Raw genomic sequence first — 21,073 nt, 5'->3', positions numbered from 1 at the left:
CAGGGACCTATCTGTTTCCGCAGCCCATCTGTTTCTCCTAGCCTGATCAGCGTTTTTCTACTTGTTTCCCGCAGCTTTAGAGACAAGGACTAGAAGCAAGTTGGGAGAAAAGAGCTTCCACTTATATATTAGAAGGCGTTTTCTGATGGGGAGGGCTCTTTGTAGATCGAAAATGTCGCCTCGGAGGGTGGTAGACTCTCCTTTGTTGGAAGGTTTTAGGCGATTGGATGAGTACCTGTTAAATCCGTGGGTTCAGAGGTGACCATGGATACTGGTAGTGATTTGAACTCTTTATTAAGATCCCAGCATGGTACAAAGAAAAACTGAACTGAACCACACATACCGCCCAAATCCCCAACATGTATCCATAAGCAAACAACGGATCTTTCCACCGGTGCAGACTATTGGTTGGTTTCAGTTTGGATACAGCAGAAGGGATCTAGCCACATATCGGTCAATTGCATTGGACCTCACGCTCTTCAAGGGACACCCACAAGGCACTGCCCCAAATCTCCTGGGATTTCCCAAGCTGGAGTTGGCAGCCCTATTTCACTGAGCCGTATTTCCACTTCCCTTAAATTCTGCTCTCCCAGGAATCACTCGCAAATCTTCAGGAAATTCCCAAGCTGGAGTTGGCTATATTGCAGCACATCTCCAGAATACAGAGCAGTTCTTATATCTAATCCCCTTTTCAAGCTGTTTCTTCCTGTGGCCATCACTACACCCTCTGGCAGCAATTTCCACATTTTAGTCACTCTCTGCGTAAAGTGGCATTTCCTTTTCTTCATCATCAACCTACTGCCCATCAGCTTTATCGGATGCCCTCAAGTTCCGATTACTTAGGGAGAGGGGGGATTTTTCTCTCTTGCTAAACTCTCTCCATCCCATGAGCCATTTTCTAAACCTCTATCATGTCCCAAGACTCTTCCGCCTGGCCTCCTAGGAAAGGTGCTTTCAATCTCCTTTTTAATTAAAATATTTCACTCTGCCTTTTCTGGTGATTCCAGTCATCTTAAAAAGGGTGAAAGACATTTCCAATTGAAATGACAAACTGAATTACAAACCACAAATCTCTTTCTCTTCCCCCCCCCCCGCCCAAAAAAGCCATGCCTGCCATTTAAACCCCATGAAATGAAAAAAATAAATAAGGGCCACTGGACTTCTGACCGATTCTGCAATAAATCGACCCTTCCTGGGCTAGAGAAATCAAATCTAAAGCCTGTTAACCCCCCCTCCCCCGCCAAGCGTCGCTCTAGGACTGAACATGTCTATTATTATTCTAATCTAACGAGTGAGGAAACCGGTCCGAATGAGGACCGGAAGTGCCTCGAAAAACGGCCTACAGCGCGCCGCTCTAGCCTTTTCCTACCTCCACGGCACAGGAAGTGACGATCTCCTTCTCCCGAAGCGAGATCCGTTGGAGTCTTCGCTGTGGCAGGGACTCTTCCGAGGCGAGAGCCAATGCGTCATTTCCGTTCCTCCGAGGAACGCCCTCCCGTTGCCCCGGTGAGGCGTTGAGCGCGCTGGTTGCTATGGTGACGGGTCAACACTCGCCGACGAGCAACGGAGGCGCTGCCAAGATGGTAAGAGGCGGGTCGCGATCCTTCCCGGGCCGCCCAAAAGACCCTCTGCCCGTGCTCAGAGGCATCAGCCTCCTCAGAGCGGGATCCATATAGTCGCCGCCGCCGCCTTGCTTTATTGATTGGCTGGTATTGGCCTTGGCTGTAGTCCCAACGGAACAAGAGCTAGACCAGAGGCGGGGGGGGGGGGGCACTCTGCACATGCTCAGGGGGCATCCTCTTAACCCCCTCCCGATCTGACCAATCTGCAGGGTGATGGTCAAAGTGTTACTAGTTAAGCAGCAAACAAATTTAAATGTTCAGCTGATATTGATGCGGTTACTAAATTCACGTGGGATATGTCTTAATTGAATGGATTTCATGTGCCCTGTAAACCAGGGGTAGTCAACCTGTGGTCCTCCAGATGTTCATGGACTACAATTCCCATGAGCCCCTGCCAGTGTTTGCTAGCAGGAGCTCATGGTAAATGTAGTCCATGAACATCTGGAGGGCCACGGGTTGACTACCCCTGCTGTAAACCACCCTGAGCCGCAAGGGAGAGCGGTATAAAAATGTAAGACATTAGGTAGGTAGGTAGGTAGGTAGGGTTGCTTGGAGCTGCCAGAGAGGGGTGGGGGTGCACATTGCAGCAGCAGGAAGAAGTGCGAAAATCAGCACGGGATGCTATTGTCGCTTGGAAGTGACGCTCTGGCTTTTGGCTGAACACTATAGTAGCACAACAAAACGAAATCAGAGTCCAGTGGCACCTTTAAGACCAACAAAGATTTCTTCAAGGCGTGAGCTTTCGAGTGCAAGCATATAATCTGAGGAAGAGTGCTTGCACTCGAAAGCTCACGCCCTGAATAAATCTTTGTTGGTCTTAAAGGTGCCACTGGATTCTGATTTTGTTTTGTTGTGCTGCTTCGGACCAACACGGCTACCCACTTGACTCTATAGTAGAATTAGCTTCTTACCATAGAGCTTTGCCCAAAAGCCAGAGTGTTGACCCCAGCACATGCTAGCAGAGGCTCATGGTCACTGTAGTCCATGGACATGATTCTGTGACATCTGGAGAGGCACAGTTTGACCAAGAGCGCTAATGTGGATTCTCCAGGCTTGACAGCTAACCAGGCTCAGCCTGGTCAGAACTTGTATGGAAGATCTGAGAGGAAATCCAGGATTACTGAGCAGAGACAGACACTGGCAAGCCACCCCTGAACGTCTCTCGACTTGAAGACTCTTTGGGGTCACCGTATTGTGGCTGAGACCTGTCAGCGCTCTGCACACACATAGTAGGCGTCAGCAAAGAATGGCTGCCAGGCAGTGGGTAGAAGTGCAGCCCACTGCAAAAAGTTGGGAGGTTCCAGGCCAAACATTGTCCTATAACGACAGCTGTTCCCTCTGAATGAGTGCTTCCTGAAGACCTCAAGCTGATACTTCCTGGACTTTTCTAAAGCGCTTCCTGGCCAAGTGAGGCAGACGTGAACCAAGAAGAAATTAATGGTGTGGGTGGGGAAAGGAAAAGAGTGGGCACCAGGATACACATCATATGTACCTAAAGCCAGCTTGGTGTAGTGGTTAGGAGTGCGGCCTTCTAATCTGGTGAGCCAGGTTTGATTCCCCTCTCCCCTTCCACATGCAGCCAGCTGGGTGGGCTTGGGCTCGCCACCACACTGAAAATGCTATTCTGACCGAGCAGTAATCTCAGGGCTCTCTCAGCCTCACCTCCCTCACAGGGTGTCTGTTGTGGGGAGAGGAAAGGGAAGGCGACTGTAAGCCGCTTTGAGCCTCCTTCAGATACAGAAAAGCGGCATAGACGAACCAACTCTTTTTCTTCTACTTACTTACTAGAGAGCCAGTTTGGTGTAGTGGTTAGGAGTGTGGACTTCTAATCTGGCATGCCAGGTTCGATTCTGCGCTCCCCCACATGCAACCAGCTGGGTGGCCTTGGGCTCGCTACGGCCCTGATAAAGCTGTTCTGACCAAGCAGTGATATCAGGGCTCTCTCAGCCTCACTCACCTCACAGAGTGTCTGTTGTGGGGAGAGGAAAGGGAAGGCGACTGTAAGCCGCTTTTAGCCTCCTTCGGGTAGGGAAAAGCGGCATATAAGAACCAACTCTTCTTCTTCTTGGTTGCCTTTCTGAGAATATTCTCATTCCCTTTTCTACTCCTATGGAGCGTTCTCGATGGGCAGGTAGGGTCACTCTTAAAGACGTGGCAGAAACCAAGGTCCTCTGAAGCCCTTGCACCCTTCTGCTATTTCTTAACACTTCAGAGGTAATGCTTTATGTGCCCCCAGCATCTGAGGCATGACAGGTGTCTACTCAAGAAAGGACCTCCTTGGTTGTGGCCCCCAAATGCCGTCATTTCCTCTCCAGGGCGATTAATTCTTGTCTTCCACCACCAGGTGGTGTCTTTAATTTCTGGCTTGATACATAAATGCTGTAAATAAAGTTGATCTTCAGTGTCTTTTTTTAATTGTTTGGCCGTCTTCAAGCAGCGGCTGGACAGATCCTTCTCCAGGATGCTTGAGGCTGATCCTGCACTGAGCAGGGGGTTGGACCAGATGGCCTGGATGGCCCCTCCCAACTCTCTGGTTCTATATTGTGTTTGCTGTCTGAGGGTCCTGCTTGGGCAGAAAGATGGGATACAGGTTTTATATATATATATATACAATAAAACCTGGATCTGCCATTACTTACCAAACTTCTGCCTTGGTCTCTCTTCCCTGCAGCCGGGCAGTGCGTCTGGGTCACTGAGCGCTTCATCCCATACCTCCAGCAAGTCCAGATCCCATGTACGCTACAGAATGAAGGCCTCCAGTTCAGAGGTCGATGAAAGCCTCTTTGGGATGGCCAAGGTGAGGAGAAGAGAAGAGTGTCAGGCTTGGTGTCGTGGTTAAGGGTGACAGCTCCTAATCTGGAGAACCAGGTTTGATTCCCTGCTCTTCCACATGCAGCCCACTGGGTGACCTTGGGCCCGTCTGTTCTCTTAGAGCTGTTCTCACAGAGCAGTCCTCTCAGAGCTCTCTCAGCCCTACCAAGCTCCCAGGGTGTCTGTTGTAGGGAGCGGAAGGGAAGGTGAACGTCAGCCACTTTGAGACTCCTTCGGGCTCAGCAGAGGGGTCAGCAGATGTTCACAGCAGAAGAAAACCCAAGGGAAATGGCGTGTTCAGCTCCCCTGGGTGTTTTTGACATTCCTTGCAGAAGCTCCACCTGCCCCGCATCGGCAGCCCCATCGTGGTCCTCCAAGATATCGGCACAGCAGGGAAGTCCCTCGGCTGGGGGAAGAAGCCTGAGACGATCCGCATCATCACCAGGGACCTGATCCGGGAACTCGTGTAAGGCGTTCTTCCTTCCGCCGCCCCTGACTTCTCCCGCCCGGCCACTCTGTCGGCCCATTGTTTCCCCATCTCCTTTCTGTGGCTTCCCTCTCGGAGATCCGTGGCTCCTTTGCTTTTAGTCCCCGTGTTCCAGTCAGAAGGGGGGGAGGGGGTTGCAAAGAAGCCATTTCTGCTGTGCTCTAGTGCAGGGGTAGTCAACCTGTGGTCCTCCAGATGTTCAGCCTTTGCTGGCAGGGGCTCATGGGAATTGTAGTCCATGAACATCTGGAGGAGCACAGGTTGACTACCCCTGCTGGAAAGTGCCATCAGTTCGCAGCAGACGTCTGGCGACCCCTGGGTGACCAAATCATGGCTTTCCAGATGTTCATGGACTATAATTCCCAGGAGCTCCTTCCAGTTGGCCATGCTGGAAGGGGCTTATGGGAAATGTAGTCCATGAATGCCTGGAGAGCCACAGTTTGGCCACCGCTGCGAGCCAAGAGGCAAATGGAGGTGGCTGACCATTGACTGGCTCTGCAATGTGACCCTGCAATTCCTTGGTGGTCTGCCATCCAAATACTCACAAGGGCCAACTCTGCTTAGCTTCTGAAATCTGACTGATTTTTCCCATCCTGGTCAGAGTACTGCTGTGCTGTATCTGATTACAATGCGAATTCTTTGCACCACCCATCCCGCCTTCTTGCTGGGGTATAAGACCTCAGAAATCTTCCTTTTGATATCCATCGAAGGGAGCTGCGGTTTTTGAAAGGCCAGACCCCAAAAATCTTGAGGGTCTCTAAGGTGCGTCCGAATTAGAATCTAGCTGCCGCAGAATAAAAGTTAATCTTCGATAGAACCGATTATGTTTTTACCACCACAAGGGGGCGCCATTTGACTTTTTAATCTCGGCCCAGGGAAATCTGTTTTACTAGGCTGAGGTGCTCTTGCTTCCGACTGGCCCCTTTTCACCTTTCCTTTCTACGGCATCCAACATTCTTCTAGAAAAAGGCACGGTATTGTCTCAATATTATACAAGCACATTGTACAGAAGGCTTAAGCAGACATAGCACACAGACCTTATTAAAACAGTGTCTCACTTTGTAGAATGCAGTCGAAGGCATACCCTGTTACACCCTAGAGCAGGGGTAGTCAATCTGTGGTCCTCCAGATGTTCATGGACTACCATTCCCATGAGCCCCTGCCATCAAACGCTGGCAAGGGCTCATGGGAATGGTAGTCCATGAACATCTGGAGGACCACAGGTTGACTACCCCTGCCCCAGAGCACATCAGTAATACAATATAATTGTACATAATAAGCGTATTGATGTACTGTAGGGTGTAATAGGGTATGCCTTTCAGCGCTTTCTATAAAGCAGGCTATCTCAACCAGGGTGGGAGTTAATTCGTTTTTAATATATTTTTAAAATTTGTTAAACATTTATCAGGTGATATGACCATATATCGCCCCATGCCGCCCCTGCAGAGCTTTACACTCTGCGGGTGCAAATCTACTGGTCATACCCGGCCCCACGGAAGCATGTTTGACCTCGACCAGGGCCAGGGCCTTTTCGGTTCTGGCCCCTGCCTGGTAGAATGAGCTCCCGGAGGAGCTACGGACTCTGAGGGAGCTTTCGGCGTTCAACTGGGCCTGCAAGGCCTATGGTTGAGGCTGGTACGTTTAGGAAGATCTAGACCTCCCCTCTTAGATTATTCTTGGGTTATTCTGCTGGCGGCGTAATCCCCTGTGTCCACCTCTGGAGGTGATAGTAGGTGGGGTTTTCGTGTTTTTTTCCACTATGGTATTTCTTGGATCTATGTGGACTATGTTGTATTTTGTATTTTTTAGGGGTAATCTTATTGGGGATTTTATGTATATTGTAACCCACCACGAGCCTTTGCAGGAGTGGTGGGCTAGAAATTCAAATAATAATAATAATAATAATAATAATAATAATAATAATAATAATAATAATATGGTCACGTTGACCCCCCTCCAAAGAAAATGTCCAATCTTGGGCCTGGAGGGGGTGAGAAGGCATGTCCCCAGCTCTGCTTCCCAACCTCTCATTTATATGTAATGTTTCCTGTATAATGTAAACTGCCCTGAGCCTTCGGGGAGGGTGGTATATAAATGTGAATGAATGAATGAATGAATGAATGAAGGAAGGAAGGAAGGAAGGAAGGAAGGAAGGAAGGAAGGAAGGAAGGAAGGAAGGAAGGAAGGAAGGAAGGAAGGAAGGAAGGAAGGAAGGAAGGAAGGAAAAGAGAGAGAGGGAGGGAGAGAGACACAGAGGAAGGAAGGAAGGAAGGAAGGAAGGAAGGAAGGAAGGAAGGAAGGAAGGAAGGAAGGAAGGAAGGAAGGAAGGAAGGAAGGAAGGAAGGAATATTCTGCACGATTGCCCCACTCCTGGAGTTTCTTGAAGCCTGAAAAATGTTTCAGCGGTCATTCAACAGTAAAAAAGTTGGGAAAGGCTGCTATTAAGTCAGAGTGCTATTATTAAACCTTCCTCACAGTGTTTTTATATAGTTTTTACTGTCCCCTACACCGTGACCCTATTCTTTAAAAGGAATCCTGTTTCTCCACAGAGAAAGAGGAATCTTGGGCCGAATCAAGCAATTCTTTGAATTGTCAAAGTCTTTCCCAGGCGGAGTTTGCTGGCTCTTGTGGGTTTTCTAAGCTTTGTGGCTGCGGTCTGGCAAATTTAGACTTTGAGTAAACTGTTCATATACCTCACACTCTGGCTTGGAGGGATTCCCATCTTGTCATGTCCTGCTTCTCAAGATGCCGGCCACACATACTGGCCAAGTGTCAAGGATTAAAATTACCAAGCCCTGGCCACACAAGCAGCCACACAAGCAGCTCTTTCTCTTTTGTAATTTCTATTGTTTTTCTTTATTTGTTTGTATTATACCTCACCTTTCTCAGTGCTACTCAAGGTGGAACTCTCAGCAGGTCAATGCAATTCAGAAGGCAGGACTCTAGATAAATGATGTCAGGGGTGTCTCAGTAAATTGCATCATTTGACCTGTTTTCAGCTTGGTGTAGTGGTTAGGAATGCGGACTTCTATTCTGGTGAGCTGGGTTTGATTCTGCACTCCCCCACATGCAGCCAGCTGGGTGACCCTTGGGCTCACTATAGTCCTGATAAAGCTGTTCTGCCCAAGCAGAAATATCAGGGCTCTCTCAACCTCCCCTCCCTCACAGGGTGTCTATTGTGGGCAGAGGAAAGGGAAGGCAACTGTAAGCTGCTTTGAAACTCCTTTAGGTAGAGAAAAGTGGCATATAAGAACCAATTCTTCTTCTTCAGTAATCTCAGAGCTCTCTCGGCCTCACCCACCTCACAGGGTGTCTGTTGTGGGAAGAGGAAAGGGAAGGCGACTGTAAGCCGCTTTGAGACTCCTTTGGGCAGAGAAAAGCAGCGTATAAGAACCAACTCTTCTTCCTACCCCCAGAGAAGGGTGGGGTGTGATACAAGGTGCTGAGGCATGGCCCCCTCAGGAGCGATGTGGAGCTCTGAAGCACCCCCTTTAATGGGTGGTATTGAGTACCAAAAGCTCTCTCAGCCACAGGGCCTTCTCAGCCTCCCCTCCCTCAGAGGGTGTCTGTTGTGGGGAGAGGAAAGGGAAGGTGATTGGAAGCCGCTTTGAGACTCCTTCAGGTAGAGAAAAGCGGCATCTAAGAACCAACTCTTCTTCAAAGCCCATCCTCTTCTGCCATGGAAAACATTAGGCACATCCACTCAGGCTTCTGTTACTTCTTTAGGCCTTGCCTGCAAATGTATCTTTGCAACTCTAAGAGCTAAATCAGCCTTTTCTAACTTTTTTACCCTTGAGAAAGCACTGAAACATTCTTCAGGCTCTGAGAAACCTCAGAAGTGGCAGGATCGTGCAGAATGGGGCTGGGAAACATGTGTGGACACGCCCACCTGGGGCCCCTCCCCTTCCCATCCCCTTCAGGCCCATCATTGGCCATTTGGGGGGGAGGGGTAGATCAATGTGATCCTTTATGGTCATAACACCTGATAAATAATACATTTTAAAAAACATTAAAAATTAATTAATTCCCACCCATTTGGGAAACCCTTCCAGGGCCATCAAGAAACCCCAGGGCTGTCATAAAACCCTGGTTGAGAAAGTCTTGGCTAGAGACTTAAAATGCTATGAAAACTGAGACCCCTGGCTAGCTACCCCCCTGCTGCACCTCTGCAGACCCCCCAGCTTGAACCCAATCTCGTGTTTAGTCTGGCCAGAGATTGCCCCGGTGGGCGGTGGGTGGAGGGAAGTAGACACCTTCCTAATAATCTTTCCCTCTTGCTCTCTTGCCCAGCGTGCCCAAAACCGACCCTTCAGGGGAGTCGCTAATCATGAGCCCCGAGGACTTTGCACGCATCAAAGATGCATCCCACGTCTGGACCAAAGAGGAGCGAGAAGAGAGGGACGCGGCCCTCAAGGCCAAGCGAGAAGCCATTATAGTACGTGAGGAATCTGCTTATTTGTTTTTCTGGCTCCGACTTTGGGCCTCATTTCAGCGCACCTGCCTCCTTGTCTACTTGGGCCAATCTTGGCCGGAGACCACGTGCTGGGCCGTGTCTTCTCACCGGATGTGGGAGCACCACTTAGCAGGCCCTCGAGAGGGGGAGGGAGTGTTTTTATCTAGTGTGGGTTCATTTTCTCACTGCATCAAAGTGAGGGACAGTGGAGGGCCTAAAAGTGAAAAGGATCCAAAGGTCTCCATTTGGTCACCTGGAGGCTATTCATAACTCGCCCCAGGCGATCAAGCAAACAGCTGTTCAGATTCCTGCATGTTGAGATTGGACGAAGCCTTCTGGGAGTGTGTCGTGTCCTCCCCCTGGCACCTTCAGACGTACGCACTCAATCCTAGCTCTTGAACCAGCTGGAAATTACAGTGCAACGCAATATCAATATAACCGCAGTATGAATCAAAAAGACCCTGTAATGTGGGCATATAAACATCAGCGTAATGAAATGTAATACCCGAAGGTCAGAGACTTTATCCTTCAACTTATCCAACGCTAATCTCTCTCCGCAGCGCTGTGATTTGCCTTCCACCTAAATTGCTGCAAATTGCCGGCCGTTCCTGGGTTCATATCAGCCCCGAAGATAAGGGCTTAATTATGGCTCACCAACTCAAAAGAACCGTCAGGCGGCTGAAAGGGCTAATCCATCAGCGCGGAAGATCTATGCAAATGGATCGAAAATGAGCCCCGAGCCATTGGCAGTTTGCAGCCCTTCATGTCGAAAGAAAAGACGTTTGGGTGGGATCCGCCCTGAATCCACAGAGAGAGGGCGGGCAACAAATGGAAAGAATAATTATAATAATAATAACAACAACATTTGGGAGAGAGATTATCAGAGTTGGAGGTGAGGGCGAGCAGGCTGCAACCTCTAGCCCAGTGGTCCCCAACCTTTTTATCACTGGGGACCAGTCAATGCTTGACAGTTTTACTGAGGCCCAGGGGAAGGGTAGTCTTTTGCTTAAGGACGTTGCTACCGCCTGAGCCCCTGCTCCACTTGCTTTCCTGCCGGTGCCCCTGACTTCCCGCTGCCCACTGGGTGGCGCTGCCAGCAGCAGCTGCTCAGTGCCACGCTGGGGCAGCCCCAGCCATGGCGGCCACCGGAGAGCACCAAAGGTGAGCCAGCGGCAGAGTGGCAGGGCAGCCCCCGAGGCAGCAGCCGGGGAGGAGGACGAGGAGGAGCCGCGGCCCGGTACTGACTAATCTACGGACTGGTACCGGTCTCCGGACCGGGGGTTTGGGGACCACTGCTCTAACCGACTGCACAAGGAGGTGGTGAGCTCCCCTTCACTGGCCATCTTTAAGCAGCGGCTGGACAGTTACTTACCCAGGATACTTTGGTGGATCCTGCATTGAGCAGGGGGCTGGACTAGGTGGCCTTTCTGGCCCAATTCTAGTAGTCGATGATTTTATTATTCTCTGTCCCTCCCACTGATGGCCAGGGTTGATTCAGGTGACCTGGCTAGGCAGGTGTCCCTGCCTCCATCACCACTCCATGCGCACCCCTCCCGAAGCTGTGCGCTGGGTGGAAGAGGACGACCGTACCAGGTGTTCGCTCAGCAGCTGCACCTCCCCTGATCTCCCTCCCCCCCCAGATGGAAGTGAACGAGCGGAAGAAGACCATGAAGCAGAAGGAGATCTTGCGGAAGAAGAACGAGAAGCTGAACGACTTGGAGGAGGAGGCCAAAGAACGGGCCCAGTACCTGTTGGAGCGTGCCGCCAACCTGCGCATGGAGCAGGAAGACGAGATCAAGAGGCTCAACGAGGTGGGGGCAGACGTTTCCCCCTCCAGCGATTCAGGGCTGCGTCCCCACTGAGGTGCATCTGGTGTGGTGCAGCGTCATGGCAAAGTGTGGCGGCCTCTGATCCTGGAGTGCCTGGTTCGGTTCCCCACTCCTCCTCCCCGTGCAGCCAGCTGGGTGACTTCAGGCCAGTCACAGTGCTGTTGGAGCTAGTCACAGTCCTGTTCTCAGAGCAGTTGTCTTAGAGCTCTGTCAAGGTGACTGTCGTGGGGAGAGGAAGGGGAGGCGATCTGTAAGCCACGCTGAGACTCCTTCGGGCGGTGAAAAGTGGGGTATAAAAACCAAGTCTCATCTTCTTCGCTGCAATGGGCACTCAGAAGAGGGTAGATCAGATCTCTCTCTTTCCCTGGGCAGAACCCATAGGCTCACAAGAGTAGGATTGGGCTTCTTCTAGCGGCGGCCGCTTCTCAGCTCCCGGCTCCCAAGCTTGGTGTAGTGGTTAGGAGTGCAGACTTCTAATCTGGCGAGCCGGGTTCGATTCTGCACTCCCCCACATGCAACCAGCTGGGTGACCTTGGGCTTGCCACGGCACTGATAAAGCTGTTCTGATCGGGCAGTGATATCAGGGCTCTCTCAGCCTCACCCCACCTCACAGGGTGTCTGTTGTGGGGAGAGGAATGGGAAGGCGACTGTAAGCCGCTTTGAGACTCCTTTGGGTAGAGAAAAGCAGCATATAAGAACCAACTCTTCTTCTCCTTCTCGCTTCCCATCTCTGCAGGTCATCCTGGAGGCCAAATGCCACGCCATCCGTGACGCTCAGATCCTGGAGAAGAAGCAGATCGAGAAGGAGCTAAACGAGGAGGAGATGCGCCTGGCCCGGATGATGGAGGCGGAGAGGCAGAAGGCCAACAAGATGCAAGAAGAGCTGGAACGGAAAAGGAAGGAGGAGCTGTTCAGGTCGGCCAAGGCCTGCATGGGCCGACGTTTTGTCTTTATTGCCCCGCATGGCTCCTTAGAGACAAGCAATCGCTCCCCCTCCCCAAGAGTAAGGAAGCTTGAGAGAAGGGAAGCCTGTTCTCAGAATCCTCATTGCGATGGGTCAGATTCTGCATTCACAGGGATCTACTGGCATTGCAGGGACAACATTCTGCATAGGTTCCAGCCACACTCCTCGGAGGAAACCAGTGGCGCCAAACTTGGCTGGGGGGGGGGGGGGAGAGTTGGGCCGGGGGGGGCGTGGCTCCCCTTGGCAGATGAGGAAGATGAGATCTAGAGTTTGGAGAGTCCCCACTAGCCGACGATCCCTGTGGTTGCTGAGCCAGCCCTCGGGTCTCTCCGATATCGGATGATAGCTGGCGCTATGGGATTTTGAACTGACACCACCCTAGGGATTTATTTTAATGGGTGTTTTAATGGGATTATATTGTCTGTTTTTACTGGGGCTTTGTTTGCAATCTGCCGCGAGCCAGCCTGCTGGGAGCGGGCGGGATATATATTGAAAGATAAATAAATAGACCGCTCCTGCTGCCCAATCTCCAGGGGGAGGCGCCATATCATCGAGCAGATTGAGAAGAACGAGGAGCTCTGTGCCATGAAAGCGGAGCAGAGGGACCAGGAGGCCCAAGAGATGCTCGACTATCTGGAGCGGCTGCAGTTCGAAGACGAGAGGGTAAGGGGCGTGACGGGGTGGGCAGGAGGGTGGCCATTAGCAACTCCGGATGATGACGACAGCAGTGTTAGGGGATCCCGGGGTAGTCCATTCTTACCAGGTCGCAGAAGCTAAGCAGGGCCAGCCTTGATTAGTAGTTGGATGGGAGACCCCCTCTGCTCATCTCTTGCCTTGAAAACCCTCCAGCCTCGCTGTAAGTCCGTGCGGTTTCCATTCCCACCAGTTGCAGAGGTTTCCGGTTTACAATCGGCAAGAATGAGGGCAATCCAGAGGGGCAGAAACATCCGTCCGGAAAACCCCCCTGCTTCCGATCCAAACCAAGGTTGCTTTATGGCCTCCCGGCCAGCCTTGCTCAGGCTGGTCCTCCCGGCTGCATTCACACGGAGCCGTTCCCGTTAGCGATCCCGTGCGCTCTCTCCTTCCTCTCCCCCACCCCCAGGAGATGGACCGCAGGAGGCTGGAGCAGCTGAGGATCCAGGCGGAGATCAGGCACATCAACGACGAGAACCAGAAGCGCAAGCAGGAGCGGCTGGAGCAGGAGAGGCTGGCTGACCAGCGCGTGCTGGACTACCAGCGGCAGAAAATGGTTGGTGACCGACCTTTCCCCGGGAGCCCTGGGGCCGCTGCTGAGGCTGATGGAAGGGCAGAGCTTGATAGCTTGGTGTAGTGGTTAGGAGCACGGACTTAGGCTGCCTAAGGAGGTGGTGAACTCCCCCTCACTGGCAGTCTTCAAGCAAAGGTTGGATACACACTTTTCTTGGATGCTTTAGGATGCTCAGGGCTGATCCTGCGTTGAGCAGGGGGTTGGACTAGATGGCCTCTATAGCCCCTTCCAACTCTATGATTCTGTGATTCTAATCTGGTGAGCTGGGTTTGATTCCCCGCTCCCGCACATGCAGCCAGCTGGGTGACTTTGGGCTCGCCACAGCACTGCTCTGTTCTCACCACAGCACTGCTCTGTTCTGCTCTGTTCTCACAGAGCAGTAATCTCAGGGCTCTCTCAGCCTCACCCACCTCACAGGGTGTCTGTAGTGGGGAAAGGAAAGGGAAGGCGACCGCTTTGGACCTCCTTCGGGTAGAGAAAAGCGGCATATAAGAACCAACTCTTCTTCTTCTCAACTTTTTTACCTTTGAGAACCCTCTGAAACCTTCTTCAGGCTTCAAGAAACTCCAGAAGTGGTGTGATCATGCAGAACACGGTTGGGAAGCAGAACTGTGGACACGCCCACTTGGGGCCCCTCCCCTTCCCACCCCCTCCAGGCCCCTCATTGGCCATTTTTGGGATAAGAGGTCAACATGTCCATCTGTGGTCATATCACCTGATGAAATTAACCGAGTTTTAAAATATATGCAAAATTTAACTTCCACCCGTTCAAGAAAGCTTTCCAGGGCCATCAAGAAACCTTAGGGTTTCACAAAACCCTGGTTGAGAATGCCTGGAATTAGGAACTTCCTAACTGGCTCAGTTGGAGACTTCCTGCTCCTTGGGGCATTTCCTGATTGTCTCCAGAACATTCAAATAAGCACAGAACAGATCAGTGAGTTATTTCTCTCTCCTCTCCTTTTCTACGTAAAAACTACGTAAAAATAGTTTTATTATGAAGAGAAACGACATAGAAAAGGAGAGGAGAGAGAGGGAGAGTTTTCTACTTTTAAGCAGCTTGATGCTTTACTCTCTTGCATGTTTGAGCTCTGCCAGCAGAACCTAGGCTAGCTGCATGATTGACAGCAGCAGGGTCTGGTGGGGTGGTCATCTGTTGCCCCTTCCCCTGCATGTCTCTTGGCGGCATCAGGCAGAGATGCCATCTGGCCGTTACGGGCAACTCTCCCCTGGCCAGGAGAAGCTCATTGGCCACTAATTGTTTGTCCCACTTAGGCACGGGAAACTGAATTTGAGGCCGAGCAGGAGAGGATCCGCCGGGAGAAGGAGATGGAGACAGCTCGCCTGCGGGCTTTGCAGGAGAAGGCCCAGGATCATCAAGCGGAGCAGGTATGGCCCAGATGAGAAGCCTTGTGGCCAAGTTCTTAAAATCTGGCAGCTTTCCAGAAGAAGTTCCCGACAGTCAGGCTTCCTCGGGAGGTGGTGGGTTCTCCATCTTTGGAAATTCTTAAGCAGAGGCTGGATAGCCACCTGACGGAGAGGCTGATTCTGTGAAGGTTCAAGGGGGTGGCAGGTGACAGTGGATGAGCGAGAAGGTTGTGAGTGTCCTGCACAGTGCAGGGGGTTGGACTAGATGACCCAGGAGGTCCCTTCCAACTCTATGATTCTATGATTCCCCTGTGGAAGGGAGGCAGGGGTCAGTCAAGACCCGGATGCAAGAACCAACCCGACCTCTTCCTAAAAGCCCAGGTTGGCAATAAGGGAGGGGCGGGGTCGTGGTGTCCTTTTCAGAGAGAGAGAGACGCCAAAGGGACAGTCAGGAAACCCGTTCCCCTTCCTCGAAAGCCAGCTGAGATTCCTCCCTTGCCTGGCCAGGAAATGGCCGCCCGGCCTGCGCTTCCTTAGTCTCGCCCCCTCCACAGGATGCGCTGAGGGCCAAGCGCAACCAGGAGGCGGCCGAGCGGGAGTGGCGCCGGAAGGAGAAGGATGCCGCTCAGAAGAAGGTCCAGACGGAGGCCATGCTGAAGCAGAGCCGCCTGGAGCAGGTGGCCAAGAAAGAGCACGACCTGGCCGTCCAAGTGCAGCGAGACCGGGCCGAGTTCGAGAGGATTGTCCGGTGAGAGCCAGCAGCCCCTCCCTCCCCTCCGTGACTTTTCCCCACCCTGCCCTTAGGCGAGGTCGGCTCGAAGGCCAGAGGGCCTGGTTCTGAAGGCGGTCGGCCCCCACAAGCCTCAACATTTCCCAAGAGCACCTTTGTCTTGGAGAATCAAGATGGCTCCAATAACCAGGCTGTCGGTTCATGAAATCAACCAAACATCCCCAAATCTTTGTGCAGCTGCTCTCCACCCTGGGGGACACAGTCCTGCGAGTTTCTCCATCTGTGCCGCAGCCTCAGCTTGCCCAGGGGGGAAAGCCCAGGCCAGATCAGGCCTCCTGACAGGGCCATACAGACCCCTTCAATGAGCTCCGGGTGTTGCATGATCTGTATTTGGCTGGCAGCCTGCAGTGCCTCCCTCTGGCCACTTCCAGAGGGTGGCGCTGCAGGCAAGCCAACATCACGTCAATAGCAGGCCAGAGAGTTGGACCTTCCTTCCCCACTTAAGGAAACCAAGGTCTCCCAGGTCCTTACACTATGATGGGAACTGCAGATTGCATAAGAACAGCGTCTTGGCCAATTCGTTAACAGTGTGGTGTTTGGCAGGTAGAGGGTTGGAGAGGGTCTGGGAAGCCCCAGTTCAAGCCCTCACTATGCCACAAAGCTTTGGACCGGTCTCTTTCGACTGAACCCACCTCACAGTCCTGTTGTGAGGATAAAGTTTCTTTTATTTATTCTTTGATTTATATCCCGCCCCTCCAAGGCTCAGGGCACTCTCCAGCTTAGCATGAATCAATACAATAAATTACGTATATACAATAAATGAAGCGAAGAGGAGCCATATATATCGCCCCAAGCTTTGCAGAGGAAGGGCCGGGTAAAAATGTGATCGGCTTCACAGAATGGTGGAGAGCCACAAAGCGTGCAAAGGGCCACCACCCCTCTTTCCCCCAAGGGCATTGTCACCGCTACACATGCACATGGGGTACGTCGTTCCCCTGGGCTCCACTTTATCTTCACAATAACCCTGTGAGGTAGGCTAGACCGACAGAGCATGTGCCTTTCCCAAGGTCCTTGGCAGAGGGGGGATTTGAACTTGGCTCTCCCTGATCCTAGCCCAGCATTTTGACTAGTGCACCAAGGGAAGAGGAAGGGGAGGGAGTTCTTCAGGGAGGTGAGCCCTGGGCTATCAAAACCTTTCAAGGTCTCAACCGGCACCTTGAACAGGAATCCATAACCATGGAATTTCTGGCAGCCAGGGTATCCGAGAGGCAGGATCTGCCCCTGCCAGCAACCGTGATGTCACCAATGTCCCTCCGAGCTGCACCTAGAGCCAGTGGAGGGATACCCATCTACCCCCCCCCATGGCTGCCAGCAGGAAGCGAGCTGGGAAGGAGGGGGCCCTCACCTGGAGCTGGCCCCGGGCCGACTCGCGCGGTCTCCCTTCCCTGCAGGATCCAGCGGGAGCAGATCGAGAAGGAGCGCAAGGAGCACGAGCGGCGCGTGGCTCTCCAGCTGACCCACGCCGACGAGATCCGGCGCCAGGTGCGGGAGCACCAGCAGAAGCAGGTGCAGGAGCGCATCGCCATCTTCGAAGAGGGCAAGCGGCTCAAGGACGAGGCACGGCGGCGGAGCGAGCGCCTCAACGAGATCAAGCGGAAGAAGCTGGACGAGCTCCGGTAAGTTCAGTGGTCCTCTCCTGTCCACCGGGCACTTTTGCTGTTCCTCCCCTGTTTCCGTTCTGCTGCTCTTAACTGCCTGGGCAAACACCTAGAGCAGGGGTCGTCAACCTGTGGTCCTCCAGATGTCCATGGACTGCAATTCCCAGGAGCCCCTGCCAGCGTTCGCTGGCAGGGGCTCCTGGGAATTGTAGTCCATGAACATCTGGAGGACCACAGGTTGACGACCCCTGACCTAGAGGATTAATAAAATCAGAGTCCAAGCGTTCGCTGGCAGGGGCTCCTGGGAATTGTAGTCCATGAACATCTGGAGGACCACAGGTTGACGACCCCTGACCTAGAGGATTAATAAAATCAGAGTCCAAGCGTTCGCTGGCAGGGGCTCCTGGGAATTGTAGTCCATGAACATCTGGAGGACCACAGGTTGACGACCCCTGACCTAGAGGATTAATAAAATCAGAGTCCAAGCGTTCGCTGGCAGGGGCTCCTGGGAATTGTAGTCCATGAACATCTGGAGGACCACAGGTTGACGACCCCTGACCTAGAGGATTAATAAAATCAGAGTCCAAGCGTTCGCTGGCAGGGGCTCCTGGGAATTGTAGTCCATGAACATCTGGAGGACCACAGGTTGACGACCCCTGACCTAGAGGATTAATAAAATCAGAGTCCAAGCGTTCGCTGGCAGGGGCTCCTGGGAATTGTAGTCCATGAACATCTGGAGGACCACAGGTTGACGACCCCTGACCTAGAGGATTAATAAAATCAGAGTCCAAGCGTTCGCTGGCAGGGGCTCCTGGGAATTGTAGTCCATGAACATCTGGAGGACCACAGGTTGACGACCCCTGACCTAGAGGATTAATAAAATCAGAGTCCAAGAAAGACCAACAAAAATTTATTCAAGGCGTGAGCTTTCGAGTGCAAGCGCTCTTCGTCAGGCTAAGAACTGACCATCGTAACAGTAGAAATATATAAGCAAAAGTTAATCCTGTTACATTAGTAAACTGTGTCACAGCATCCACCTGGAGGGATGTTTTTCCTTGGGAGCGGAGCCTCCAAATGCTGCACCCTCTTTTCTCACCGCAACCTGTGACTTTCTCCCCAAATCTGAATTCAGTTCATCACCTTTGCGTCGTGGCCTGTCTAGTGCATGCTAACCACATCCCTGTTTTTGCAGTTGCAGATAGGGAGTCCAAAAGGATGGGTTGTCTTGTCCCTTGCAGGCCACCGTCCTGTTTGCTGGTCCACACTGAGCTTGGTAGGATGGGCCTGAGATATTGGCAGTGGTTTAATCACGGGCCGGTGTTGTGCTTCTTGGCAAGTCTTCCCAAACAAGGCAAACTCAAAGTTCAAGCTAAAAACTTAGTAGTAGTTTATTTGAGAGAGTACAAACGGCATCACAAGACTCCTGTGCTGCTGAAGATAAACACAGAGGAAAACAGAGCAATTATAGAAGCAGAATTCCACCCCCCTCTACCAACAGTTCAGTTTCACACAGAATGGTACCTGTCATTGAAGGATAGGACAGTTTACAGTTGTCCAGCGTGGTGTAATGGTTAAGTGTAGTGGTTAATCTGGCGAGCCAAGTTTAATTCCCAGCTCCTCAACATGCAGTCAGCTGGGTGATCTTCTGCTACTGACGGTCCTGTTGGAGCAGTTATCTTAGAGCTTTCTCAGCCTCACCTCAAGGATGAGACAAGGGTGCCTCCTGTGGGACGAGGAAGGGCTCTGAGCTCATGGGAACTGTAGTCCACGGACATTGGAGAACCACAGTTTGGCAATCCCTGAACTAGTTCATGCTTCTTCCTGATATGCTAGATTTCTACATGCAGGGAGTGTTGGTTCAATCAAGAGGCATTTAGTTACAAGACACACAAGTGCTCCCGCGCAAGGGGAAACTGCTCAGGCTGGGCAACTGCTGCTGTAAGAGCAAAGTCACAGCTTCTGCACCCACACTGTGACTGAGGCTCACTTGCCCTTTAGTGACCAGCCTCTCCTTCTTCTTTCTTCTCCACAGGGCTGTCGGCCTCCCCGAGAAGTACTGTGCCCAGGTGGAGCGGAAAACCTACAGGCTGTCAACCCCGGTGCACTGAGCAAGAAAGGGCCCCCCCCCATCCGGCCCCATAGATTCTCAGTCCGTACTTTAGATTTCTATTTTCGTACTCTCTCCAAATATTTAATGAATAGAGCTATTTCTGGAAGTTTCTGCGTAGGCCTTTCATTTTGCCCACCTCCCCCGATCCGTTAACCCTGTGTTACTCGGAGCCCTGCTGCGTTTGCAGTCAGGACCAGGACTGTGTGCATTCCACCATGCCACACAACTGGTGTTCTATCAGCTCTGCCAACTGGACATCCGGAGTACATCAGCTTTGGGGTAATTATTGGAAAAAGCAAGCTTCCAGCCACGGAGAGTAGCTTGAAAACTGCACGAACGGCGCTTGATAGAATCTCGGACGATAGAGGAGATGCTCTGAACAGTGTCCAGTGTGATGTAGTGGTTGAGCAGCAGACTCTGGATCCTCCACTTCTCTGCATGAGACCTACTGGGTGACCCTGGGCCAGTCCTGGATCTCTCAAGACTCTCTAGGCCCCACCTGCCTCGCACCTGGCGGGGAGAGGAGTCGTGGAGACGCAGCTTGGTGTACCGGTTAAGAGTGAGAGCCTCTAATCTGGAGAACCAGGTTTAATTCCCCACTCCTCCACATGCAGCCAGCTGTGACCTTGGGCCAGTCGCAGTTCTCGCTGAACCCTCAGCCCCATCTCCTTCACAAGATGTCTGTTGTGAGGCTTTGCACAGAGTCAGGCTGTCAGTCCATCTCGCTCGATAGAGGCTGCTCAGATTGCCAATGACTCGCCTGAATCTCAGACAGAGAAAGCTTTTATAAGGGATCCCTCGAACTGGAGAGGCTGAGGGGGGAACACGGGGCCTTCTGGGTGCAAAGCAGTCACAAAGCTATAGCCCCTCCAGAGGCTGTAGTAGAACTGGACAGGTTTTAACCTTTCCTTTCTCCAAGAAACCCAAGGGGGCAGATGTAGTCCCAATTTTGTCAGCACTTTTAAGCTGAGAATGATGGGTCACCCACTTTTCTTCGTGACAAAGCAGGAATTCCAGATGGGATGAACAAAACAAAACAGGAATCTGACAGCACCTAAGAAGAGCCCTGCTGGGTCAGTCTAGTCCAGCCAGTGGTCAGTCTAGTCGAGCCTCCTGCCTCTCTCAGTGGCCAGCCAGTCCCTCTGCAGGGCCAGCAACAGGGCAGGGAGGCCGAGGTCTTCCCCTCATAAGGACACAGCCCTGCTGGGTCAGACCAGGGAGGGTCCCTCCAGTCCAGCCTCATGCCTCACCCAGGGGCCAGCCAGTCCCTCTGCAGGGCCAGCAACAGGGCAGGGAGGCCGAGGCCTTCCCCTTATAAGGACACAGGAGAGCCCTGCTGGGTCAGACCAGGGAGGGTCCCTCCAGTCCAGCCTCCTGCCTCACACGGGCCAGCCAGTCCCTCTGCAGGGCCAACAACAGGGCAGGGAGGCCGAGGCCTTCCCCTCATAAGGACACAGGAGAGCCCTGCTGGGTCAGACCAGGGAGGGTCCCTCCAGTCCAGCCTCATGCCTCACCCAGGGGCCAGCCAGTCCCTCTGCAGGGCCAGCAACAGGGCAGGGAGGCCGAGGCCTTCCCCTCATAAGGACACAGGAGAGCCCTACTGGGTCAGACCTGGGAGGGTCCCTCCAGTCCAGCCTCCTGCCTCACCCAGGGGCCAGCCAGTCCCTCTGCAGGGCCAGCAACAGGGCAGGGAGGCCGAGGCCTTCCCCTCATAAGGACACAGGAGAGCCCTGCTGGGTCAGACCTGGGAGGGTCCCTCCAGTCCAGCCTACTGCCT

At 52.5% G+C, this 21,073-nt stretch overlaps 1 protein-coding gene across 1 annotated transcript; it reads left to right on the top strand.

Moving 5' to 3' along the window:
* The first annotated feature begins 1,429 nt into the window (after positions 1–1,429).
* CFAP45 (cilia and flagella associated protein 45) lies at positions 1,430–19,402 on the top strand. The gene is made up of 12 exons (XM_077323361.1): positions 1,430–1,583; positions 4,294–4,419; positions 4,766–4,899; positions 9,211–9,355; positions 11,014–11,184; positions 11,939–12,117; positions 12,700–12,829; positions 13,269–13,415; positions 14,706–14,819; positions 15,353–15,546; positions 16,980–17,204; positions 19,219–19,402. Exons 1-12 carry the CDS (start codon positions 1,533–1,535, stop codon positions 19,292–19,294), a joined length of 1,692 nt encoding a protein of 563 aa, XP_077179476.1. The 5' UTR covers positions 1,430–1,532; the 3' UTR covers positions 19,295–19,402.
* The last annotated feature ends 1,671 nt before the right edge of the window (positions 19,403–21,073 follow it).

This window comes from Paroedura picta, chromosome 1, assembly GCF_049243985.1.
Source record: "Paroedura picta isolate Pp20150507F chromosome 1, Ppicta_v3.0, whole genome shotgun sequence".
NCBI classification, from domain to species: Eukaryota; Metazoa; Chordata; class Lepidosauria; order Squamata; family Gekkonidae; genus Paroedura; species Paroedura picta.
This window is presented reverse-complemented; position numbering and strand designations above follow the sequence as displayed.